Raw genomic sequence first — 27,064 nt, forward strand, 5'->3', positions numbered from 1 at the left:
CTGACGTTTCTTAAGCAAATGCTGAAGAGTTTTCCTTTTTAAAAACTCACCGCCCATGCCTCCCACATGTTTTTCCTGCTCACCGCCCAGGTCTATTCAAACCACGGTGTTCATTTTTTTTTCAATAGGAAATGTATTGTCAAATTGGTTTCCAAACAGCATCCAGAGCTCATTCCAGCAGGTGCCCTCCTCCATGCCCATCACCCACTTTCCCCTCCTCCCCACCCTCCATCAACCCTCAGTTTATTCTCAGTTTTAAGGGTCTCTTATGGTTTGGTTCCCTCCCTCTCTAGCTTTTTTTTTTTTTTTTTTCAAACCACTGCGTTCAAATGATCTCTTTTCTTTCATTATTATTATTTTTTATTATTTTTTTAATATGAAATTTATTGTCAAATTGGTTTCCATACAACACCCAATGCTCATCCCAACAGGTGCCCTCCTCAATGCCCATCACCCACCTTCCCCTCCCTCCCACCCCCCGTCAACCCTCAGTTTATTCTCAGTTTTAAGAGTCTCTTATGTTTTGGCTCCCTCCCTCTCTAACCTCTTTTTTTTCCTTCCCCTCCCCCATGGTCTTCTGTTAAGTGTCTCAGGATCCACCTAAGAGTGAAAACATATGGTATCTGTCTCTCTCTGTATGACTTATTTCACTTAGCATAACACTCTCCAGTTCTATCCACGTTGCTACAAAGGGCCAGATTTCATTCTTTCTCATTGCCACGTAGTATTCCATTATGTATATAAACCACAATTTCTTTATCCATTCATCAGTTGATGGACATTTAGGCTCTTTCCGTAATTTGGCTATTGTTGAGAGTGCTGCTACAAACATTGGGGTACCAGTGCCCCTCTGCATCAGTACTCCTGTATCCCTTGGGTAAATTCCTAGCAGTGCTATTGCTGGGTCACAGGGTAGATCTGTTTTTAATATTTTGAGGAACCTCCACACTGTTTTCCAGAGCGGCTGCACCAGTTTGCATTCCCACCAACAGTGCAAGAGGGTTCCCGTTTCTCCACGTCCTCTCCAGCATCTATAGTCTCCCGATTCGTTCATTGTGGCCACTCTGACTGGCGTGAGGTGATATCTGAGTGTGGTTTTGATTTGTATTTCCCTGATGAGGAGCGACGTTGAGCATCTTTTCATGTGCCTGTTGGCCATCCGTATGTCTTCTTTAGAGAAGTGTCTATTCATATTTTCTGCCCCTCCTTCCCTGGATTATTTGATTTTGGGTGCCGAGCTTGGTGAGTTCTTTATAGATTTTGGATACCAGCCCTTTGTCCGATATGTCATTTACAAAAATCTTTTCCCATTCCGTTGATTGCCTTTTAGTCTTGTTGATTGTTTCCTTTGCTGTGCAGAAGCTTTTTATCTTCATGAGGTCCCAATAGTTCATTTTTGCTTTTAATTCCCTTGCTTTTGGAGATGTGTCCAGTAAGAAATTGCTGCGGCTGAGGTCAGAGAGGTTTTTTCCTGCTTTCTCCTCTAGGGTTTTGATGGTTTCCTGTCTCACATTCAGGTCCTTTATCCATTGTGAGTTTATTTTTGTGAATGGTGTAAGAAAGTGGTCTAGTTTCATCCTTCTGCATGTTGCTGTCCAGTTCTCCCAGCACCATTTGTTAAAGAGACTGTCTTTTTTCCATTGGATATCGTTTCCTGCTTTGTCAAAGATTAGTTGGCCATACTTTTGTGCGTCCAATTCTGGAGTCACTATTCGATTCCATCGGTCTATGTGTCTGTTTTTGTGCCAATACCATGCTGTCTTGATGATTACAGCTTTGTAGTAGAGGCTAAAGTCTGGGACTGTGATGCCTCCCACTTTGGTCTTCTTCTTCAAAATTACTTTGGCTGTTCGGGGTCTTTTATGGTTCCATACAAATTTTAGGATTGCTTGTTCTAGCTTTGAGAAGAATGCTGGTGCAATGTTGATTGGGATTACATTGGATGTGTAGATAGCTTTGGGTAGTATTACTTGACAGCACATGATCTCTTTTCTTAAGACATTCCTCTGTCTTTCGTTCTTCTCCCTCCACCACTGAGCCGAGAGCAAATCAAAGGCAGAGACTGAGTTTCACCCATCTTTGTATGCCCAGCACCTTGCACACAGTAGGGGCACTACCCACTAGATCTTTAGTAAACTGGAAAAGAAATTTCATAATAGGTGATTCCTGCCTGCATGAGACCTGCTTTCTCAAGAGACAGAGCTGTACTTAAGAGTGTTTTTAAAAAAAATTTTTTTAATGTTTATTTAATTTTGAGAGAGAGAGAGACAGAGCATGAGCCGGGGAGGGGCAGAGAGAGAAGGAGACACAGAATCTGAAGGAGGCTGCAGGCTCTGAGCTGTCAGCACAGAGCCGGACGCGGGGCTAGAACTCACAAACCGCGAGATCATGACCTGAGCCGAAGTCGGACGCTTAACCGACTGAGCCACCCCAGCACCCCGGATTAGAGAGTCTCTTTATGGACATGCCTTCAACGCCGTGGCCAGCGGTCACCAATGCAAGGTGTGTTCTTGCTTGTAACTTGTAAAATCCTTGCTGAAATGGACTCCAGTGCTCCAGACTCCCCTACCTCTGTTTCTGAGTTGAATTCAACCAGATGAAAGGTTTTCAGACAGAAGAGAAATACAAAAGTATCTCCTGCTTCAACCAAGCATGCATTTTTAAGGAGAATGACAAAACATTTCATTTGGATAAGAAAATTCTGTCCTGCGATGCGACAGATTAAAATTTGATGCTCTTGAATCTGAGGGGGAAAAAGTGAAAGCACCGCTTTGATCAGACCTTATCCACTGCTGCCTTGAATTGTAGCGGTAGTACCTTCCCAATCTGCATTTGAGGCATTTCAGAATTCTTTTGCACGCCTCGTGTGATTTGGCCCGGGTCATAGATCCATATAATAATCCGTGCCTCTTGAACTAGACATGATGGGGATGACTCTCCTCATTTTTTAGAAGGGGAACCAAAATACAAGAAGTGAAATGACTTTCCCAAGGTCACACAGCAGAACAGTCGAGACCAGCATTCTTTGGTGCAATCTGCGGTCTCCCCTCTTTTTTTCCTTTTTTTCTGGAAAATTTCAAACATATACAAAAGTTCATGGAATGTATAATGAGCTCACAGCTTCGACAGTCATTAACTCATATGTCTTTTCCCACTTATCTCCCTATTGATTTTGCTCATGGCTCTTTCCCACTTTGAGGCAAATTCTAGATGTCCTGCTGTTTCATCTGTAAATGCTTCAATATGCGCCCAAAAGATAAGAGAATGTTAACCTCATCACAATGCTATTAAGCACTTTAAAAAAGAAAGTGGTGCTTCTTTAACACCGTCAAAACCTCTAGGCAGTGTTTCAGTTTCTTAATTGGTTTATAATTATATTTTTAAGTTTGTTTATTTAAATTGGAATGCAGATAAAATGCACATATTGCCATGGGTTGGTATGTCTCTTAAGCCTTTTTTAATTTAATTAAAAAAACATTTTTTTTAATCTTTGTTGATTTTTGAGAGAGAGAGACAGAGTGCAAGTGGGGGAGGGGCAGAGAGAGAGGGAGACAGAATCCCAAGCAGGCTCCAGGCTCTGAGCTGTCAACACAGAGCCCAACGTGGGGCTCGAACCCACGAACCATGAGATCATGACCTGAGCCAATGGCACATGCTTAACTGACTGAGCCACCCAGGCGTCCCTGTTTTTTCTTTATTGGTAGTTACATTTAGAAACGGCCAGACTTAGGTTCAGTTTTTTTCTACGAAACTATATTATTGGTTGGTTTTGTGAATAACTGTTAACAGGCACATAATACCTGCTTATCTTTTTGTCTGCTAGCAGCTATTGACAAGAATAGCCTCTGTTCACTTATTTTATAGGTGGTGATATCTCAATTCTGTCAATACTCCGTAATTCATTGGCTGGAATACAATTTGAAGGAGAACCTTCTCCTCCAAGTACAGCTCATAAAGCAAAAGTAGGATAAGTGCTTAATTCTTTCCCTATAAATGCCTTCCCTGTAAGTTTCCCAGTCTGTTCCCAAACACCATCCAGAGATGATCAGTGAGGTCTTGTGTCCTAAGTGTCGTTGTGAACTGATGCATTCTGCCACATTTCCTGTGTTGCAATCCACGGCAATCATCATTCTTATTAAAGCTCAATCAGGGGTGCCTGGGTGGCTCCATCGGGTAAGCGTCTCACTTCAGCTCAGGTCATGATCTCGTGGTTTGTGGATTCAAGCCCTGCATCCGGCTCTGTGCTGACAGCCCAGAGCCTGGAGCCTGCCTCAGATTCTGTGTCTCCTTCCCTCTCTTCCTCTCTCTTCCTCCTTTTCTCTCTCTCTCTCTCAAAAATAAACATTAAAATTTTTTTTTTTTAAAGAGCTCATTTGTCACATCTTTGACACGTGGGAACCTAGTCACATGAGGCCCGTAGTCTCCGGGGGTCTACCTACTTTCTGATCTGAAAGATGTTCCAGGCTTGCACATTTTCTGCCCTAAACTTTAGCCATTTCTGCCAAGAGTGCAAGGTCATTTTTGTAGGAATCGATATTTGGAAACCACGACAGGAAGGCCCACTGCTCTAGATTTTCATTATTTCTAGGCGCTTTTTTTTTTTTTTTTTCCAGTGGGCAAAACTAGGAAGTACCATGAGTTCACGGTGATATTTACAGGCTTTTGGCTTAGACCCATCCATTTTGTATCTCCATCTCCTTTTTCCCTTCCCAGAAAGGCCAGTTGTCAGTGACACCAATGCAATTACCCATTTGCTATACCCTGCAATTCACATGCAGTAGTCTAACGGTAATATGCAGACACTACCACCTACAATATGATTGCTGTAAGCAGTTTTAAGATTCCTTTTGAGTTCTTTTTACGCTCAGAGTATCTCCCTCTCCAAATGTGTCATCAAATTATTGTGTGAAAGACATTTGGAGTATCTCCTCCCAGTGTGCTTATACACGTAGGTTCATTTGCTTGTCTGTTTGTTTGTTTATTCTTACAGTCTTTTTAAACGTCTCTTTCGTTTTATAATTGAGTAAAATGTTTCCATGATTCAACAACGGCCAGGTTTATAAAAAAGGATATAATTTTAAAACTTTAAATTCGTTCCTTATTTCTCACTCTACTCCTTCCCTTTCTCATCTCATTGGTAACGAGTTTTTGTATTTTATTTTTTATTCCTCAATTTTCCCATAAAGAAAGAAAAATATATGTGTGTGTGTGTGTGTGCGTCTGGAGAAGTCGATGCTCCCATTTTTAGATCAATGGTGACATACTATACACGCTTTTCTCCATGTTGGAGACTAATCCATCAGAGTATAGAGAAACGGTCTTCCTTTTTTTTTTTTATAAGTTTATTTATTTATTGAGAGAGAGAGAGCAGGAGTCGGGGAGAGGCAGAGAAAGGGAGAGACAGAATTCCAAGCAGGCTCCATGCCATCAGCACAGAATCCAATGCGGGGCTCAAACTCAGGGACTGTGAGATCATGACCTGAGCCGAGATCAAGAGTCAGACGCTTAACCGACTGAGCCACCCAGGTGCCCCAGTCTTCCCTTTTTTTTTTTTCATAGCCGTACACAAAAGTTTATTCAAGCAACAAAATGAACACTTGGGTTGTTTCCAGCCTTTGCTGTTACAAATTCTGCTGAAGGAATAATCTTGTGCCTCTGTCTTTCCATATTTTTACCATCTACTGAGACTTTCACGTAAGACAAAGGAGAGAAACTAGCTGGATGTTTCAAGCCCTTGAATTCAGGGCACGTGTTTGACCAGGCATCATAGGGCTCATTTCTACAGTTAGAGACTTGGAAATAAATGGCATCCCCAAAGCTGTGGTAAATACGGTGTGTGAGAGTCTTCCAGAAAAGAAGCTGTCCACCTTCCAGTGGAGGGACACTGCGACAAAAAGGAGCTAATGATGTGCGTTGAGAACCTACTGTGAGCCACGTGCCTTCTCTGCAACTTGCTGAATAATTCTGCTGCCAGCCCTGCGTGGTCAGCAGTATTCGTCCCAACTTTAAAGATGAGGAATCCGTGAACGGAGTCACGAGTTCAGGTTACAGTGTTTAAATGTGGCACCAGGACTCTAAGCCAAGCCACCTCTGTGTCCCAGCTCAATGCATGATCCTTCCATTGTCACCTCACTCATCCTTTCTCTTGTCTAGTGATGAGGAGCTCAGATTCTGGAGGCGGACTCTGGAGTTAGCTCCAATCCGGGCTTCCCCACTAACTTGGGTGCAACTCTGGTCAAGTCCCTCTAAACCCCGTTTGCTTTAACTGACTCATCTGCAGAATGAGGATGGATCCCGATGACCTCGCTGTCGAGGCCGTTGTGTCATGAAAGGAGTGAACAGATGTATGTTGCTCAGAACAATCCCCGGCACATAGGGAAGCCCCATCTAAGTGTTGGCTGGCTGTGTTATCGGAACCGATTCGTGGGGTCAGCAACACTGACAGAGCATCTGTCCTGCACAGGGCATGTTGCTACATGGTGAGGATATCGTTGAGCGGGTACGAGGACCCCTGACCTCTTAGCACCTGCAATCTAGTAGACGACCGAGGCATCCTCAGTAAATCACACAGTCGCAAAGTCACGGGTACCTTAATGGTAGCAAGGGCGCACAGCCCTGTGGAGTCTGATCACCCTCTGATCTCTTGGCATTGCAGAATGCCCCTCAGAACCGTTCGGCTCGGGCTCTGTTTTGTGTGTGACGGGTTCCAGAGAAGCCTTCTCCGCATCCCACGCTGCGTCCCCGAGCCCGTACCCCGAGAGCTCACCTGTTTCCCTTCTCTTCTTTCTCTCTCGTGCCCGGCAGCTGGAGTACACGGCCCGCCTGGACTTCCTTTGGCGAGTGCAGGCCAAAGAGGAGATCAACGAGATGAAGGAGCTCAGGGAGCACAATGAGAACATGCTCCGGAACATTCTACCCAGCCACGTGGCCCGCCACTTCCTGGAGAAAGACCGAGACAACGAGGTGAGCCCGGGCTTGTCCGGCCGCGAGGGAGGGTGGAGGTGGACACACTGGCCCCGGGCTCCGGGAGAGTTCTGCTGTCCTCACGTCGGCACACGAGAACGGAGACCATGCTACAACCCCCAGAGTGCCAGGCTACCCAGGCTGCCTAGCGACCGTGAGGTTTGCGCCCGGCCTCCCCGACCTCGGGCGTCTCACCTGTAAGATGGACATAATGAGATCACCATTGCGAGACTGGGTTGAAATTTAAGTTTTACGTACGTCTGTGCACATGTTTATGTGTGTGCATGGAGGGGACCCTCCGGCGTCTCCCTCTCTGGGGATAAAATGTTACCACTGATGTCACCTGCTGATGCGCTGAAGACGTTTGAGTTTGTGACCCTTGCCTGAGGATAGGACTAGGAGAGATCCCAAGGGTCCATTCCCCATCCAAGTCACCGCAACAAGACCAGCGGAAGAGAAGTAAAGGGGGTTAGTACGCTGCTGCTTGAATAGTCTTGATGAACCTGGGTCCCGGAGATCTCCCGGATGCACGTCAAAGCACCGCCCACCCTCCTCAATCAACAGATGAAGCTCTCTGGAATCGGCTTCAAGCCTGGCTTTCTCCGCGCCGCCTAAGGTCAGGGGCTTTGTCGCAAGAGCTTCTCGACAAAGCCAAGGAAGCAGAGAGAACGCAGATGTGCGCCTGCTATGACCACCGGCAGGAGCAGCGAACACGCTGGAGCCCTCAGAGGGAAAACCAGAAGAGAAATTAAAAGAAAGCCGCCTTTCCGTGAAGACAGCGAATCAATGGGGTAACGGAGGAGCAGGTGGGAGGAGCAAGAATTCACTGGCTTTATCCCGACAGGAAGGAAACCAACCAGAGATGCTGAGACCCCCGGTCAGCAGCTGGGGTCCAGGCCACACCTCCACCGAGCAAAACAAATGACAGGTTTGGGCCTCAATCATATAAGCCGTTTTCAATAAAATGTCGTCACCCTTCTTTGAAGTTTTCAATGTTTAAATAGTTCACCCTTGACCAAGGCTTCAGATTTTACATCGCCTAGAGAACGTTCACGCTGTGGTGACGTACAGTTTCCTGAACACCTGCCGCGGGCCAGGTTCCGATATAGGCAATTGATGTAAATGACCTTCCCTTGTCTTTACATTCTTAAGGGGAGAGTTCGTCACCTCGCGTTAGCAACGAAGAAACTGGGGCTCAGTGAGGTCATGCCCTGCCTCATCTTATGGAAGCAAAGCCATGACTCAAATCCAACCCCTGGGATTTCTTCCCTCTGTGCTGCGCTGCCCCAGCCGTGGGGCAGCCCATGCTGTCTCTGGGGGTTTGGCACAACTATGGGGTGTGTGTGTGTGTGTGTGTGTGTGTGTGTGACAGAGGCAGGACTTCTGTGACCTTCAGGAACTCCCAGTATCTTGTTATTGTGGGGCGTAATGTTAGCTTCTCTTCTTGCTGCAAATCTGAACTACGATACAGACTTCTGAAAAGCTGATTGGGGTTTGGACGTGCGTTTGGGTCCCAGCTTTCACGAGGCCGCCACAGGGTTCCCGGGTGTGAGTGGTAAAAAAAGATAATGATTATCCCCATTTCGCAGATGGAGAAACTGAGGCTCGCTCAGAGCTAGTGAGTAGCAAGCTTGAATTCACCCCCAGGCCTGTGTGACTTCAAAGCTAAATCTGGTGTTTTGTCCCAAGTTGTTTCTAGGGCATGAGTGGGAGAGAAGGAGCGACAGTGACAAGCAGGGACTCAAACCAACCGGCCACAGGGCCGTGGACAGAGCCTTGCCCCCGGGAACGTCCGGTCTAGTTGGGGCCGGCTCTGTCCCCCCACAGAGGTTCTGGCAGCCTCAGCAGAGGCTGGACTCTGCTGGACTTTGACGTAGCACAGGGCTCACCTCCCCCGGGGCGGGGACTTTGTCACAGATGAGGCCACCTGGGCTGGGTCCTCAGTGTCAGGCAGGCTACTGCGGGGTCCCGGGAAACCCACCTGCTAGTTGCAGCTCGCTGCTGAAAGGACACTAGCAAGAGCGGGTGTCTCAGCCGCTGGGAAGTCCGTACCGCATGAACCCCGTCTCTGGCACTCAGCAGCTGTGTGACCTCGGGCAGCTCACCCAACCTCTCTGAGTCCACTTTTTCATCCAATTTTTGAGGAAACAGTTCCTATCTTGCTGACTTTAGCGTGAGAACGAAGCTGAGTGAGAGCACATCAAGTGCCCCGCGTAGCCTGGCGCTGGGGGGGGTCAGTGTGGAAGGGCTGTGTGCTTGCCCTCAACAGCCTGACGCTGGACGTTCAATCCCAGCTTCTCCTCTCACGACCTCAGTAACCGAGCAAGTGATGAGCCCCTCTGGACTTCACTTCCCTCACCGACAAAGTGACAGTACGTCCCAACTTAATCCAACAGCTACAACGCTTGTTCACGTGAGTTCTGATGCATAAAGCGTCTCAACGGTGCTTGGCACGTTTTAGGAGCACACCTACAATTTTTTTCCGTTCCTTCGTGATTCCAGTGCCCCACCTGCTCATTCACACCTTCATTTAGCAAGTATTTTTTTAATAAAATTTTTTTAATCCTTATTTTTGGGAGAGAGACAGAGTGCAAGCAGGGGAGGAACAGAGAGAGAGGGAGACACAGAATCGGAAGCAGGCTTCAGGCTCCGAGCCATCAGCACAGAGCCCGACGCGGGGCTCGAACTCTCGAACCGCAAGTTCGTGACCCGAGCCCGACTGTTGGACGCTTAATCGACTGAGCCACCCAGGCGCCCCGGCAAGTTATTTACTGAGAGACATCATATGCCAGGTGTCGTTCCAGATCCTGGGGCTCAAACAGTGAACCAAGACGATGAAGTCCTCGCCGATACGGAGCATGTGTTATAGACATGAACATGCGTGAATGTATATTCAGAGGTGCCCGGTAGTGGTCACTTCTCCGAGGACGGAAGCAGCTGAGTAAGAGAAGAGAGTTATGTGGGGCTGGCCCTGGTGTGTCTCGGAGGTGGTGACGTTTGCACAGAAACCCGAGGACACTAATAAAGTCACCCGGTCTCAGACATTGTTCCTCCCCTGCAGAGAGGTGGCTTAACTTGGTATAAGAAACTCAGGACTTGGAAGGAGGCAGGCCTAGGTTCCCTGGATAAAGAGCCGGCTGAGTCTTCAGCTTGATATCCAGGCGGAGCAGGGGGTGCGCATGTGCTCAAAATCCTCTAGAAAGCCCAGAGCTGTACCTCAATCCAGAGGACAGTGGCACAATAATAGCTTTTCTGAACACTGGGGCTGTCTTTAAAGGTGTAGGCAGGTGGCTGGAGCTTTTCCATGCCCCTCCAACCCCCCACAGCACAAATTCCATCGCTGCTGTTAACCAGCTGTGTGACCTAGGGCGGCTCACCCAACGTCTCTGAGCACATATCCTCATCTGATTAACGGGAGATACTACGGACCTCGCTGAGCTGATGTGGGAATTAAATTGGGTAAGAAGATGTGAAGTGGTCTGTCCAGCCTGGTGCACCCTATGGGTTCAAGGCCACATGGTGCACTTGAAAGCCCAGGGCCCTGGGTTTGGTTCCTCCTGGCCTCTGTGTTCACCAGAGAGCATCTGGCAGAGAGGGGTGAGCCTCCCGCCACCCCAGTCCCACCCGTCCAACCTCCAAGAGGATGGCCAGTCAAGATCCGAACTCAAGTCATATGTCTTGAGGTTTACAGAGACCCTCCTCCACACCCCTTCCCACAGCCACCCTGTGTCAAATCAACCATCCATTCAGAACGACTTACCGGATCTGGTTTCCAGTTCTGGTGACATTTCCCTTAGGCATTATCCTGATTACTACTGTTTTATTGTGGTGATGGTTACCCTCCTGGTGTTGGCTTACTCACGTTAGCATTCGTAGCAGCAACAGTGGGGGCTCTGGAGTCCGACTGCCTGGGTGTGAGCTCCAGCTCTGTGTCTTTTTTTTTTTTTTAAGTTTATTTTATTTTGAGAGAGAGAGAGAGAGAGCACAAATGGGTAAGGGCAGAGTGAGGGAGAGAATCCCAAGCAGGCTCCACAACGCCAGCCTGGATCCGGACACAGGGCTCAAACCCACAAACCATGAGATCATGACCTGAGCCGAAATCAAGAGCTGGACGTTCAACTGACTGCACCACCCAGGCGCCCCTCAACTCTGTGCCTTCACAACCGCGGGTCTTGGATAAGTTACTTAACCTCTACGTGCCTCAGTTTCCTCACAAACAAACCAGGATCTTAACTCCCATCTACACCCTGGGGAAGTGAGGATTCAGTGAGAGGATGTGTGTGGAGCATTCTGTGTCACGCTTGTCCCACAGTAAAGGCTCAGGAGCTGTAGCTGATATTATTAGCATTGTTTGTGTTATATAAGCGATCGGAACATTCTCGTTGTTGGCAGAGGCTGGGAGCTGAATCTAAGAGGAGGCTGGAGGGTGGGAGGGGCTAGGATCCATGAGAATGATTGGTAAGAGCCCCCTGGTGACCGGCCCTTACATCACAGCGGCATTTATATCTCCTAGGGGAAGCAGGAGGCAAGCCGGCCAACTGTGTAACTATGGAAAGGGTTTCAGAGGGCTCTGCTGGGGTCTCCTCTTTTCTGTTTTAAACAGAAAATAGTATGAGTGTTAGGGGCTCAGTTGTGTTTCCCACAATTCCTATGTCGAAGTCTTAACCCCCAGCCCTTCCGGATGCAACTCTATTTAGAGATAGAAATTTTAAAGAGGAGATTAAGTTCACATGAAGCCATTAGGACAGGTCCTAATTCACTGTGACTGTGTCCTTCTAAGAGGAAGAGATTGGGACACAAACACAGAGGGAAGGCCGTGTGAGGGCACAGGGAGAAGATGGCATCTACAAGCCAAGGAGAGAGGCCTCAGGAGAAACCGACCCTGACCAGCACCTTGATCTTAGACTTGTAGCCTCCAGAACCGTGGGATGAGAAATTTTTGTTGTTTAAGCCATCCGGTCTGTGGGGCTTTGTTAGAGCAGCCTGAACAAACTAATGTACTAGGTAATAAACACATTTTTTCTTCTCCAAATCACAGCCCTTTGGAGGATGCAGTTCTGTAAGTTCGATTCCTCAGGTTATCTGACCCATCAAGCAGAGTTGGGCTCCTTTTCAGGGATCACTCCGCTGCTCAAGGCCAAGGGGAATGCGGCACCATAGGAAGCTGCATGCCATTGCTCTGCTCCTGGGCTTCGGTCTGTGGTCCCCACACCCTGCCCAGCCCAACCCCCTGCAGCCAGTCACTCCCGCCTGTGCTCTTGGGGACAAGGGCCGGCAAAGGCCTTCATCCAGGCTCATCCGTGCTTGACTGATCTTGAATCAGGGACACTATCTTTCTCTGGGTCTTCCAAGGCTAGTGGTGTTAATCCAGAACAATAGCTTGACCCCTCTCTGTCGTTTTCCTTACCTGTAAAGTGGCAGTAAGAATCAGGGCTCCTTCACAGGATCATTGCAAGGATGAAATCACTGAACTCCTATGAAAGCGCTTTGTGAGCTTTGACGTTTCCTGCCAAGACCGGGGCGGCATTGATTTCCAACAATTTAGAGTGTTTTATCTTGTACCAGACCCTATAGAGGGCACACGCTGTAGTCCAGGCATCCAGAAACTATGAACTGGATGATTTGAACGCACGAAGATGAATGGCCTGGGGTCTTTGCCTTGTGCAACTCACACGAAAGGAAGAGACAGACATTAGGTGATAATGTAGACAGCAAGGGATATAGCACGGCGCTCAGCCTCCTGACGCCATCTGTGGGTCTGAGAAGGTTTCCAAAAGACATGATATCCACATGGCTAGTGATGGCAGAGGAGAAGAGCTAGCCTGGTGAGAGAGGCTAACTGCAGGAAGGAAGGACATATCCCCTTCCCAGGGGTGAGAAGCGCGTTTGTGTCTTCGGCTCTTCCAGAAGCAGACCTTGAGACAAGGATTTGGGTGAAAGTAATTGGCTTGGAGGTGGTCCCAGGAAACCCTGGGAGGCAGGAGAGTGGGAAGGAAGGGAAGAGAAAGTGATAAACGAGGCATTAGCAGACTAGTTACCTCTGTAGGGGACTGGAGCTCAATCCCCCTGGGGATTCCAGGAAATGCAGAGAGCATATCTCACAGCTATCTGGCCCAAGGGCTGAAGGAGCTGAGAAGTATAAGCCAACTGCCATCAGTCACTGGTTGAGAGCAGTACTGTGGGCCTGAATTTCCCGGAGCCATCAGCCCGATGCCAATGGGGGCAGAATGCCCTCTAGTGGTCAGAGAAAAGCTCCACGCCAAGAAACACAAGGGCTCATAGCCGATGGTTGTGAGAGAAGAGGTCAGGACACCTGCAGCATCTTTTGCCATGTGTACCCAAGAATACAATGCTTGGGTGTTTCTGGAACGCGAGGTCTGATGCAGGGAATCATAGGCAATGAAAAGGAAGAGAAAGATGGAGGCGAGGGCACGAATATATGAATACACGTCATGCTGCTGTGTTTGAGCTTTGTCCTGAGGGCAGTGTGGCCATCGGAGGGTTTTAAGAATGGAAGAGACATGGCCAATATTCTGTCTTTAAAAGATCACCCTGTTGGGGGGGGGGGGGTGCCTAGGAGGCTCAGCCAATTAAGTGTCCAGCTCAGGTCGTGATTTCATGGTTCATGAGATCAAGCCCTACATCAGGCTCCAAACTGATCTCGCAGAGCCTGCTTGGGATCCTCTCTCCCTCTCTGTCTATCCCTTCCCGCTCATGTGCGCACATGCTCTCTCTCTCTCTCTCTCTCTCTCAAAATAAATAAACTTAAAAACAAAAGATCACTCTGGCCACGATGTGGAACATGCTTCTGGATGGGACAAAACGAGTCAAGGAGTCCAGTGTGGGCGGGAAAGCCGGTGGGCCTGATGAACAGCAAATGGCAGGAGGGGCAGAAAACAACACTGGAGATAAAGAGAAAGCCGGCAGCACTTAACAAGTTACTGAATCCAGATGTGATGGAGAGGAAGGGGTCAGGACATCTCCGAGCATCTCTGAGCGTCTCGAACTTTGATGACTCAGCAACACTAGTGCCACCGACTGAGAGCAGGAGGGAGCAGGTTTGGGCGGAGAGAAGATGTACTTGGGTTCAACATGCAGAGCGTGAGGGGTGTGAGGACAACCCAGCTGGAAGCCCAAGAAGGGGAGCCGACTTGAAGATAAGACTTCAGAGGCTGCCCCACTTGAATGTTGGAGAAAGATTGAGAGTAAACAAAGTGGCCCAGGTAAGTGCGCAGACTTTGGACCTGGCAGTGGGTCCAGAACGGAGCCACAGCCATCAGCCACGTTTAAGATGGAAGGTGAGCCCAAAAAAGGCCTCTTTGAGGGAGCCAGGCATAATGGCAGCAAGTATGACATCAGTGAAACAAGGAAGGTCGAGACGCGCGGTCTTGGGAGCAGTCACCACACTCCCCCGCAGAAGCGTCCTCGAAGACATGAAGCGATATCTGTGGGGCGAGTCTTTCCACTTTGGCTGGCAGTCTGACACGGAGCGAACACCGCAGGGGTGGGGACAGGCGGTGGAGAGAACCAGTTTGAGAAGTTTGGACGAGGAGGAAGAGAGACAGGTGGGTGGTCACAGGTGTGTTCGGGCTCCAGGGTGTGTTGTACTTTTCCAAACAGGGGACGTTTGCAGGAGGGGGGGAAGAAGAGGAGGAGGTCGTGGAGGAGAGAAGAAATAAGGAAAAGGATCACTGCGGGAAGAAGTTGCTGAAGAAGGTAGACGCGAGGGCTGTCGAGACATCAGGTAGAAATGTTGGCTTTCCACAGAAGAAAAATACATCGTCTAGGGTTGAAGCCAAAGGGATGAAAATAAATATGAATGTAGACACGAGTGTAAATACTGGAACAGAGCTGGGTCACTGCCAAGAGCCTCAGTTTCCCGACAGAAGTGAGAGACAAGATCATCTCTTAAGAGGCGTCGTGTGGGGTGTGAAGTTAGGGACAGTGGTGAGGGTTTGGACTTGCTGCTGAGAACAGAGAAGGAAGCTGGCCAGCAACAAAGGATGTGCAGTCAGACCTCTGGGTGCAGCCAAAGCTGGAGACTATGAATTGTCAACGGTCCCATCCACATGATTACTGTTTTGACATGACTGTGCCAGAGCCCCGTTCTCTGCACTCTCTGTGGGTGCCAGTGCATGCGTGCATGGGGAGCATCACTGCAGAACCTCATCTCTGATGACCTTCTGGCTCCCTCCCCCCATGTGTCTCCCTGTCCAGGAGCTGTATTCCCAATCTTATGATGCCGTTGGGGTGATGTTCGCCTCCATCCCGGGGTTTGCAGACTTTTACTCTCAGACTGAGATGAATAACCAGGGAGTAGAATGCCTGCGTCTGTTGAATGAGATCATTGCTGACTTCGATGAGGTAAGTCACAGCCTCAGAAGCCTCCAATCACCAGTGGGCACCACTCTTGTAAAAGCATCATGTCCACCGTAGCAATAGCCATTGTTTGCACTTACAGGACTCCAGGCTGTAGTGTAGACACAAACACGTATTATCTAATTTAATTTTCACAGGAGATAAACACCAGGGTTTCTCCACCTGGGGGATCGAGAGCATAAGCCTCCGTGAGGCTAGGTAATCTAACCCAATGTCAAACAACCATCAAATGGCAAAACCAGGACTTGGAGGCCGCTGCTACTCGGGCACTGGCGTCACAGAGACTGGGCAGTGATGGGGACATTTCTCCGTCTGCTCAAAGTGCCAGAGATAAAACCATCAGTTAGCATTTTGTCCAACCAAGACCTAAACATAAGCGTACGCATAATCCAGATAGTACTTTGTTCTTTTAGGCTCCATGAGTCTGAAGAACACATCACATGGGAGGAGATACTCTTGCTGTACTAAATTTACATTAATAGGCTTGGCAGGAATGATCCTTCCCCACCCCCTCCCCCCACACCTGCCATCTTCTAGCTTGAAGTGGGGCGCCGTTGTCCATCTGTCTGCCCAGGCCTGAGAAGGGAAGTGATTCATTGAGAAAATGCTGAGGAAGAGACCTTGCAAAGATGTGGGTTCAGCTGAAGTCTAGCCTGCTAGCCTGATGCCCGTGGAAATCCAAAAAAGGGCACAGCAGTGCATTATCAGCAGCCAGACCTCATGGCGTTCTTGAGAACGACGTGGGTGGGGCACCGGGAGCATTGGTGACGTTACCCATTGTGACATCGTCGCCCTCTCGCTCCACCCCCACGTTCCGTTTAGCTACTGAGCCCCGTGGGTTCCTTTTCGATGGCTCTTTGGTCTGCCCCGTCCTCACTACCATTGCTGCCCTATCCTTGCTTTCCGCCATCTTACTTGTCCCCTGGATGACAGGGGACATCTTACTTGCCCCCTCCTGTATCTCACCTCAGCAGTCACCAAAAGCAAGACTATCTTTTCACATCCCTTTGAAACCTGAAGCCCATCAGTGCCTCCCTTTTCCAGCGCCTCATAAGGTCACCTGAGGCTCTGCACTTGCTTTGAACTCGCTGGTCCTGTACCCTCTCCAGCTTTACCTCCCACTGCGTGCCACCTGCCCCCCACCCCCACCCAAGCACCATCCAGCTACTTACAAGCGCTTACACCCACCTGGCTGTTCACACACTGCCCTTTGTGCCCAGAAGTTATGCCATCGTCACTATACCCTGTCCTCTCTCCCTCAACTCCACGGGCAGCAGAACATGTAACACTCCCTGAACAGTCAATTCAGACATCATCTCTACTTGTGACGCCTCTTCTCATCCCCCTTCTACCCAGCTAAATGTCGTTGCTCTTTTTTCGATGAAAAATGTATACTCTGGAACCTGCCCTCAGAGAGCCTGAAACCCTTCAGTGTGCAAATCTGCCTCCCCCACCAGCCACTTAGTTTGGGGGCAGAGACCCATCTAATTAATATAAATGTTTACCACGTGTTGCCACAAATGCAAAACAAGCTCAAGACATAACACTCAGTTACTTACCCCTCAACAAAACCCACAGGGGGAGAATTATTAGCCTTCGTTTCACAAATAAGCAAAACCGAGGCTGAGAGACAGCAAGAGAGCCCAGGCTGTGCCACCACCAATTGGCCCAGCCAACATTTCCACCCAGGTCCGCCATACTGTTTGGGTTTTTAACCATTAACTGGCCTCTCATGGTTCCAGTTTTGCAGCCAAAAAGGCAACAAGGGCCATTTTGGTTGTCCTAGGGATGGGAATGGGGATCAAGATAAATAAGACACGGTCCCTTTTTGCTTCGCATGGCTTCCCAGTCTAGGGAGGGACAAGATGATTGAGTCACCTTTACATGGGAAGTAAGTGTACTCATTCAGAGGGCCTGGCATTGTGGAGAGTAGAGGGTGATTCCATGGTAACAGTATCTTTATTCCAGCTCTTTTTGACAGGCCATAAGCTCATAAAGATAGGAATTATATTCTTATGTGTCCTGTTAAGTCCTCAGGGGCTGGTGCTGTGCGTAGAACATAAGAGATGTTCGTAACAGACGCTTACTAAGTATTTGCTAATGGGATCAACCAATCAATTAATTAATTAATGGGGGACAAAAATCAGCAGACAAATAGCAAGGTGAAAAGAAACTAGGGCAATCCAAAACATATCTTCAAATTAAAAAAAAGAAGTTAAAATAGCTGTATTAAAAATAATCTGACCGAAGGTTGAGCCATCAGGCTTTGTTTTATTTTAAACGCTGTAGCACCCTCCATCCCTCCAAAGTGCTCACAAGCAAGTTTTTCGATTGTAATGCGTAAATTTCAACTAAATTTGCATCTCAATGCCCCAGTTTGCAGACCCCAGGAGTCTTAGGAAAAACAGACAGCGCCCCTAGTGGTAGTGGCGTGTTTTTGCAGAGGGAGGTTGGGGAGGCTAGGAGAAGGGGGTGGAGGTGGGATTGGTCCAGGAGCTGGGCTTTAGAGCAGGAGGAGGAGGAGAGGGAGGAGGAGCTGGCAGGGAGGTGAGAGAAGATAGGAGAGCAGAGCAGAGAAGGAGAAACGGAAAGAAGAGACGGCAAGAGGAGGAGGAAGAGGGAAGAGCATGTGGTCAGCAGGAACATTCTCTGGCTTGCCAACCCCTCGGGCCACCCGCACGTGCCTTCTGTGTCAGGAGAGACCCTCTGCATTCTGCCCTGGCGAAGCTCCAGCCAGATGCCCTGGTGCTGACTTTAGTAACAATGCTGCTCCGGCTGATAAAACCACCACGGGAACCTGAAAGCCTGCAAAATTCCCTCCGGGCTCGAGGAAAGCAGAACACCGCTCGGAGCACATGCGCCAAGACTGGGTTCAAGACTCCTCACCCCAGGGCCCCTGCTTCCTCGAAAGCTGAAGGGCGCTCCCACGTTTCAGCACTCCGTGCGGACTAGTGAATTAATAAAGGGGCTGATTAGGAACCGCGTTATGCCCCCAGACGCTTTTAGCTCTATGGTGGATCGATTTGCTGCGTGGACACTAAATGAAAATAATGAAGCCGCTTGCTGCCTTCTGATCCACTTCTGAGAGGACGCAGCATTGCCTGGGCCTGAAATTGGCCCTTGGCCAGGTACTTCCAAGAGCAGAGAGGAAGAGTCCCCCCTCCCCGCAGAAAGCTGGGGAAATGCAGCTGTACGGAGGCAGAAGGACAGAGGTGGGCCACCAAAGACATGCCTTAGATCCCGAACTAACACTTTAACGGCCGAAGGGATGCTGAGACCAAACCTCAGTGTAGTGTCTGAGGGCAAGTGTCAGACGTGATCCCAGGCTGAGGACACTCAGCCTTCCCTGGACGCGGTTTGTGCGATCTCAGCCAGGGCAGAAGAGGGGCTTCACTCAATGGCTCAAGAAACAAAAATAAAAAAAAAAGGCTGCCTCAGCTGTGAATCAGGCAACACAAACACACACACACACACGCACGCGCGCGCACACACACACACACACACACCCCAAAGCAAATCTCAAAAGCACTTGCCCGTGTTTCCCTTGTTTCTCTGAAGAATTTCTCTCCAGCTGGAATTTTTCACGTTTTCTTAGCTCCAGAATCATTTTGACAGGATGCCTGTAGCAAGATGCATATGGAAAACCCATCTTCTCTTCTTGGTCTGGCCCACCTGTCTGCCCAGCCCCAGCACGGCATGAGCCCTGAAGGACATCACAGTCTTTAAGGGAGGCAGAGAGTTGGAAAACCAGAAGTTACATTTAGATACCCACCCACGTGGAGGAAGAGGAGGCTAGAACTTAGCCCTGGGAGCCAAGGAGGTTTGAATTTTGAACCTACCTTTTCTGCGGAGGGAGTGAGACACAGAATCTGGATCGCTTTGAAGATGGGGCTAAGGATTTTCTGGAAGATCAGATGTGGGTTATGATGTTTTTACCCAGAACAGCTAAACAGTGGAGATGCCATTAATCATAAGGTGGCAGGTGGGTAGAGAGGACCAAGGGTGTAGCTTTGGGAATGGCAGGTTGGCGATGCCTTTGAGGACTGTAATGGGGATGTCACAGCAGTTTTGTGCAGAAGAGTCTGATGGTCAAGGAAGGACACATGCATTTAGGAATCTTGGGCAGAGAGATTGTGTTGAAAGCCCACGAACCATGATGACAGAAAAAAAGAAGAGGTCTGAGGCCTGAGCCCCGGGGCCCCCAACACTGTGAGATAAGGAAGATAAGAAGGGACTAGCAAAGGACGCTGAGGAGTTGCCAGTGGTGTGGAAGTAAAGCCATGAGTGGGCAGAAACCACGTGGGAGAGGTGTGGCAATCAACCGGGTAAGATCCAGACAGTGGGCCAAGTGAGGCCAGACAATGGGAGGGGTTGTCGGAGGCCTGGACAAGAGCAATGTCAGTGTCAAGGTGGTTCTGGGGGATTTAGAAAATGATGGGGAAGAAGTTGGAGGCAGTGAGTAGAGAGAACTCTGCAAATTTTTACAGCAAAAGGAAGGAGACAGGTGGAAAGAAATGTGGTGTCCCGGAAGACTTTCTCTAAGATGGGAAAAATAACCACAGCCCTCTCCTGACTTCCTTGAACCTACCACGCATCTTCCCCAACCTCCAGGCCTCATTCGTGTCGTCCCCTCTGTCCGGACGCCCCTCTCAACCCTTTCCGCGCCCCCCAGCCTCCCAGCACCCAAACCCATGCACCCACCACTAAAACACCCTTCCTCACTCTTTAGAAGTGAAGCTAGAAGTCACTTGCTCAGGGGAGCCTTCCCAGCCCCTCCAGATTTCATCAAAATGCTCCTCTCTCCTTGTTCCTACATCCTGTATGTTTCCATCATGTACTTTACTAGAATTGAGGCAGGGCACGTTTTGTGTGATGGTTTATTTAACATGTCACACACACACACCCTGCCTGGGCTGTCAGCCCTCGGATGGCTGGGACCTCCTGTCCTATTCATGAGAGGTTGCAGAAGCTCAGTGGATACTTCCTGTATTAGTTTACTTCCGCTGCTGTAACAAACCACCGCAAATTTAGTGACTCAAGACAACAGAAACTTACGATGTTACAGTTTGGAGGTCAGAAGCCCAAAATGGAGGTCACAGGGTTAAATCAAAGTGTCAGCGCGGCTGTGTTCCTTCTGGAGGCTGTAGGGGAAACTCTGTTTCATTCTGGCTACTAAAGGCCACCTGCATTTCTTGGCTGGTGGCTCCTTCCCCCGTCTTTAGAGCCCGTGGTCACCCTGCTGTGACTTCCGCTCCTGCCTGATATCACATTGCCTTCTCCAACTTTCCCGCCTCCTCCTTTCACTTATGAGGACGTTTGCGATTACTTGGAGCGCACCCAGCTAGTCTAGGGAATCTCCCCACCTCAGGATCGTTAACTTCATCACATCTGCAAAGTCCTTTCTGCTCTGGAAGGTAAGATACCATGGGTTCCAAGAATTAAGACCTGGACATCTTCTGCAGGCAGTGGAATGGGAAGCCACAGGAAGGTTTTGCACAGAGTGGGGACATGATCTGACTTCCCCCCGAATGGGATCACTCTGGCTGCCATGCAGGGGATGGGGGGGGGGGTGAGGCGGAGAGCAAGCAGGTACATTATTCTGATACAACCACCGGGTGGAAGCCAACAGTGGCTCAGGCCAGGATGCTGACAGACAAGAGTTAAGACTCCCAAATCCATATGGAAGGTGTAGCCAAAATTTGTTGATGCTCTGGGGAACAGTTGGGGTTTCTTCTTTGAAGGAATAAAGTAAGCGTTCGTTTCAAAGATTCATCGAAACCGATCTACTCCTTAAAGGGTGTCTGGTCACACCCATCCCGGCACCTGCCACCTGCCGGGTGCTCAGTAAACATGTTGATTGCCCAAATGCATGATCCACAGGGAGAAAGGTAGCGTCCTCAAGGCTGCTAAACCAGGCAGAGGTCGTCCTTTGTGTGAGCCGGGAGCGTGTTTCAGGAAGCCCCTGTCTTCTGGAAGAATAAACACCAGAGCTAACGTGGTTGCCTGGATCTATTTCAGCTGCTAGGCGAAGACCGGTTTCAGGACATTGAAAAGATTAAGACCATCGGCAGCACCTACATGGCCGTGTCGGGCCTGTCACCTGAAAAACAGGTAAAGGAACACCTTGCATTCAGCTGCACCATATGGCAGGGGCCACACTCTTGTCGGGTCACTGAAGACAGAGAGGCCATCGTCACCAGGCTGCCTGGGGACCGGTAGGGAGGAAATCTGATGAACTGGATATTCTAGTCATGTGACGTGCATTTGCTCCCGAGGGAATGAGGGTCTACTGGATGCAATGATGCCTCTACGACCCAGAAACCTCTAGGCTCCATGCTGAACGTCATTGTTGACTTGATGGACAAAATACCCTGGCCGAGAAATACCCTGATTATGATTTAATTGTGAGTGTCACCAAATCCCCAATACCAGCCTGTTTTCTTGTGTAAGTAGGACGTAAAAACGATAATAGCTTCTGTTCTTTTGAGGGCCCCGTGTCGGGCACCATCGTTAAGTGAGAACACTAGCACTTACCTTCCAGCGTTAGTGGACGCAACAGCATTATGCTCTCTACACCCAGTAGGTGCTCAATGCACCCAGTAGGTGCTCAATAAATGCTACGTGCATATGAGTCTAAGTTCCTGGGAAGAAGGAATCCTCATGCCTTCTTCTCATCCTTCCTTTGTTGACTTTCCAACTAAACACCTAAAAACATTCCAAGAGTAACTATCTGGGAAGAAAACCATACTAGTAATCGGTTACCTGTGCATGGCACTTGAGAGCAGGGGTCCACAAAGTACATCCTGCCTGCCAAACCTGACCCATCATCTGTTTCTGTAAATACAATTTTATTGGAACACAACCACACACACACACACACACATACACACACACACACATTACATATATTTTCTCTTCGGCTCCTTTCAAGCTAAAATGGCAGTTCTGAGTAGCCCTGAGGAGGCCCAAAACGTTTGCTCTCTAATCCATTACCGAAACTACTTGCCAACCTCTGCTCTGGAGGGGTACCAAGTTCTTTCGCATGCACAATCTCATTCAATCCCCAGGAGGTGGGGAGGTAGGCGGGGCAAGGATGCTGATCCCCATCTTATAGGTGAGGAGACGGAGGTTCAGAGAGGCACAGAGGCTTACTCCGCACTCCCCTCAAGGTCCGTGACCAAATGTTGAAGCAAATGTGAAACATCCCTTGAACAGACAGTGTGAGTACTTGAAAGGAAGTACACGTTTCCTAGATGGAAACACGACACATGCAAACATAAACACGCGCACACGCGCACCAGTGAGCACAGTCAGGAATTCATAGTGTGGCCGCCTGAATACACAAGTGTCGACGTGGGGAAAAGAATCTGATAAGCCGCACACATTACACTGAGTTAAGCAAATCTCCTGCCATCCTGTGTTCGGGGACACTGCCGATGGTGGTGTTCGGGTGCTCCCACACCTGGCCGTCTTCATCCCAGGGATGTGCAGGTGGGTTGGGACGTAGCGCGGGGCTCCCCTCTGCTGCAGAAAGGTCCACGTTCACCACAGTGAGTGAGTTCTCCTCTCACTTGTGCTCCAGCAATGTGAAGACAAGTGGGGACATCTGTGTGCCCTGGCCGACTTCTCCCTCGCCCTGACTGAAAGCATACAGGAGATCAACAAACATTCCTTCAACAATTTCGAACTCCGGATTGGTGAGTAGCAGCTGGAGGTGTGGCCCCCTCCCTCCCACCCCCCGCCTCCCTCCCTGGCCTGGCTCCATCAGACCCCTACCCCACTCCCTGCCCCATGCCCTGGGCACCCTGGGCCGTGGGGAGCTTTCTCCTACAACACGCAGCAGGCTTAGCATGACCTCGCCAAGGACAGGGACGGGGACAGCGTCAGCTCAGGCCTGTCTAGGCTTCCTCTTGCTCTGGGTGCTGGAAGCCAGGGAAGCCTGCTGGCCTGGGTGCAGACATACACAGCAGGCCCTACACCATAGCCACCCTTCCTCCAGCTCACTTGTGCAGTGCCCCACCCGCACAACACCCTGCTGAGGGAGGGAGCTGAGTCATCGCTCATTCACTCTGTCCCATGTCCTTGGTCAGTGTGTTGGTCTCCAGTCCTTCTGGATATGCCTTAAAGCAAAAGCAAGATCGCACTCCCAAAGATGTCAGTACTGTGGTGTGCAGGGACGGCAGAGAGGCTCCTAGCTCCTCACTTGGCCACACAGCTCACCCTTCCTTGCGCTCAGAGACCCCCTCGTGCAGCACAGCAATGCAACAGAAACCACAGCCAGGTGAATAGTGACCCTTTATACTTTGTATAACTCGCCAACTTCTTTGGCATCTCTGCTGCTTCTCGAAGGCCCCCCTACAGCATGGTCTGAAAGCCATAAACTCAGGCCCAGAGAAGGGGGGTGATAGCTTCCGATCACACAGCCAAGCGGACACCCTGGAGGCAGCCCCAGGACTTCCGGACAGACCAGGGACGTCTGGCTGCCGGGCTGCAGCCTAAGACGGCCTTTGCCACAGTCTTCGTATTTTACATCTCCTCTGGCCTTCATGCCGTTTTACTTAACTTGGCTCTCCCTCACCAGCTTTCGAGAAAAAAACAGTCAAGAAATACCAGTATCTGACTTGTCAGATCTTTGTTCATATATAAAAGCTCTATTTTATGTTCTTGGTCTATGGATGGGATGTTCAAGGCTTGTTCCCGCATCTTCCACTGACCCTACGTGTCCTTGCTGAAATCCTTTGACCACACAACGGAACCAGGACTAAAAACCAGAACTTTAACCCTGAACAAAGGCGGGAGATGTCGCTGGGCTCAGGGCCGACCCTTGGTGTGAAATCTCACAGTGCTGGCATAGATCAGAGGTTAGAAGATTATTTTCCCCATTTCACGGGGCACCTCTGTTTGTGTCTGGGGTCAGCTGTGGCCACCTCTGTGAAGTTGGGCCCGTCATTCCAACCCTCTGAAGGTCAGTTTCCTCGTGTGCAAGCTGGGCGTGATATTATTACCCCCACCCCTGCCTGCCTCGTAGCAGTAACGAGGGATCAGACGGGGTGATGCCTGTGAGGGGCTCCGCAAGGCGTGGAGGGAGCCCCATCACTGTGATGCCCACACATTCTGTAGGGTCTGCTTCTCTGATTTCTGTTTATTTTGTATGGGGCGGGGAGGGGTTGTACTTCCTTCCGCCTAGAATGATCCAACCCAGACATCTGCATGGCTTGTCCCACCACATCCTTCAGATGGCTGCTCAGAAAGGCCCTTCCCTAGCCACCTTCCTCCAAAATGCCGCCTCCCACCTCTCTCTTCCTTTAACCTGACCGGGTTTTCGTTCTAGCCTCTATTATTCATTGATATTGTATTACTTGTTTTGATATTTCCTTCTCTCCAGGTGAAGGTAAGCCCCATGAGGGTTGGGGCTCTTGTCTCTTTTCTTTCCCACCCATTGCCCCGGTGCCTGGAACAGTGCTGGTACCTAGCAGGTGTCTAGTCAATTTAGTAGAATACACGAGAAATTCAAAGTCCAATAGAAGGAGACCTACGTGCTCACCAACGTGTTTGGTGAAATGCTATTACTCCTGGCAGAGAAGTCTACGTCTCGTAAAGGAGGAGGCATCGAAGATGTCTTAAAAGGCATTTGCCAAATGAGATGTGGGGGTTGGGCAGAAATGATAGTCCAAGCAGAAAGAAAGGCAGGGACAAAGGCACAGAGGTGGGCGACGGCCGGCAGGTGAGGGGGGACTCTAGCGGGTCAGTGCGGACACAAAGGTGAAGGAGAGGGTGGCGGTGAAGGAGGCTGACAAAGCAGGACGAGCCAGGTTCGAGGAGCCCTTGGCTGTGATCCCAAGGGGCCTGGGCTTCATCCTACAGGCAAAAGGGGCCGGGGCAGGTGTTGAAGCGGTTGGAACTTGGCCAGATGCGCACCAGCCCTCTTGCTGGGGTGGGAGGCGTGGGGGCTGGTCTGCTGGAGGACAAGGGAGGAGGCAGGGAGGCCCGTTGGGAGGCTTGTGCCACGGACCAAGGGAATGACGCTCAGGCCCTGGACTAAAACAGAGAAGGCAAAGGTCTACCCAGGCTCTCAGAGCACTGCAACAGCGGAGGCTGGAGGAGACCCCAGCGTCCTGACTCGTGGCACAGTGCTCCATCAGTCCCACGGGCTACGTCAGCGTCCTGGTGAAAATTCTCCTAATTTGCTCGGGAGCAGTCCCTGGTAGTCAGGCACCATGCCAAGGCTTTCCTCCCGTTATCTCATTCCATCTTCCTTCTACTCTGCACGTGGGAAAAGTGAGGTCCACCCAGGCTAAGTAACTGACCCAGGCCGCTCACCCAGTGAGCGGCCGAGGCGGGATCCACAGAGACCATACCTTCCCTGCTCACTGTCCCAGGCAGGGGTGCAGCCACCTCGGTGATGTCCCTCTTCTCTTACCTCTCGCTCCTTTGCTCGCTCGCAGGCATCAGTCACGGCTCCGTGGTAGCTGGGGTCATCGGCGCTAAGAAGCCACAATATGACATTTGGGGCAAAACTGTGAACCTGGCGAGCCGAATGGACAGCACAGGGGTCAGCGGCAGGATCCAAGTCCCCGAGGAGACCTATCTCATCCTGAAGGACCAGGGCTTTGCCTTCGACTACCGAGGGGAGATCTACGTGAAGGGCATCAGTGAGCAGGAAGGGAAAATCAAAACGTACTTTCTCCTGGGAAGAGTCCAACCCAACCCATTCATCCTGCCCCCGAGAAGACTGCCCGGGCAGTACTCACTGGCCGCAGTCGTCCTGGGCCTTGTCCAGTCCCTCAACAGGCAAAGGCAGAAGCAGTTGCTCAATGAGAACATCAACACAGGGATCATCAAGGGCCACTACAACCGGCGGACTTTGCTGACACCCAGTGGGCCAGAGCCCGGGGCCCAGGCTGAGGGCGCCGACAAGTCCGATTTGCCATGAAAGCATTTTCTTTGTGTTTCCTTTTTTGTATTTCTTTTATATATAAAATAAATATACTAATAAAAAGGTTTAATTTTTTTTAGAACAAGGATGGTTTCATTGGTCTTGGGATACACTAGACTGAAGACAGGATTTGAGCTTCTCCTCAAATCAGAGACATTTATCGATCACCTCGAATGCACGAGGTTCTTTGGGAAGCACAGATAAATAAGACCTGCTCCCTTGACCTTGAAAGGCTCACAACTGAGTATGAAAGAGGGACGTGTAAGCAGACACTCGACACAAGTGCCCCTTATTACTTTTTCATGTTTTATTTATTGGGGAGAGACAGAGAGCATAAGTAGGAGAGGGGCAGAGAGAGGGGGGAACAGAGGATCCAAAGCAGGGTCTACCCAGCCAGGCTGACACCAGCGAGACCACCGCGGGGCTCGAACTCACAAACCGCGCGATCATGACCTGCGCTGAAGTTGGACGCTCAACCGACTGAGCCACCCAGGCGCCCCTGTCGAGCTCTTGTCACGCGCAGGACACAGTGCCAGACCCTTTACGTAATGACCTCACGCGACCCTCACGGTACTGTGTGCATGCCCTCAGCCAGCGTGTGTTGAGCTGTGCCTGTACTTTCCTAAGCTCCAGAGAAATCCTGGCAAAAGTCTGGCCCTCGCAGAACTAGCAGTCAGCGTGGGGATAATCCATAACGTTCCTCTAAACCAACACATAAGCAATCTACTTCCAGATAGGGGTAGATGCCGTAGAGAAAATTGGGGCGGACAATTGGGATAGAGAATT

The 27,064-nt window shown here is 49.9% G+C and overlaps 1 protein-coding gene across 3 annotated transcripts in view; it reads left to right on the forward strand.

The window, feature by feature from the left end:
• Positions 1-26,352, forward strand: part of ADCY8 (adenylate cyclase 8) — a 222,656-nt gene extending 196,304 nt beyond the window's left edge. For all 3 annotated transcript variants that reach the window (XM_086695517.1, XM_086695518.1, XM_086695516.1), the window contains 5 exons: positions 6,805-6,963; positions 15,181-15,327; positions 21,361-21,453; positions 22,925-23,039; positions 25,788-26,352. In XM_086695517.1, coding sequence (XP_086551643.1) covers positions 6,805-6,963; positions 15,181-15,327; positions 21,361-21,453; positions 22,925-23,039; positions 25,788-26,275 — 1,002 coding nt within the window. In that variant the 3' untranslated portion in view covers positions 26,276-26,352. The remainder of the gene's footprint in view (positions 1-6,804; positions 6,964-15,180; positions 15,328-21,360; positions 21,454-22,924; positions 23,040-25,787) is intronic.
• The last annotated feature ends 712 nt before the right edge of the window (positions 26,353-27,064 follow it).

This window comes from Puma concolor, chromosome F2 (genome assembly GCF_028749965.1).
Source record: "Puma concolor isolate L17-30 chromosome F2, mPumCon1.1.hap2, whole genome shotgun sequence".
Taxonomy (NCBI): Eukaryota; Metazoa; Chordata; class Mammalia; order Carnivora; family Felidae; genus Puma; species Puma concolor.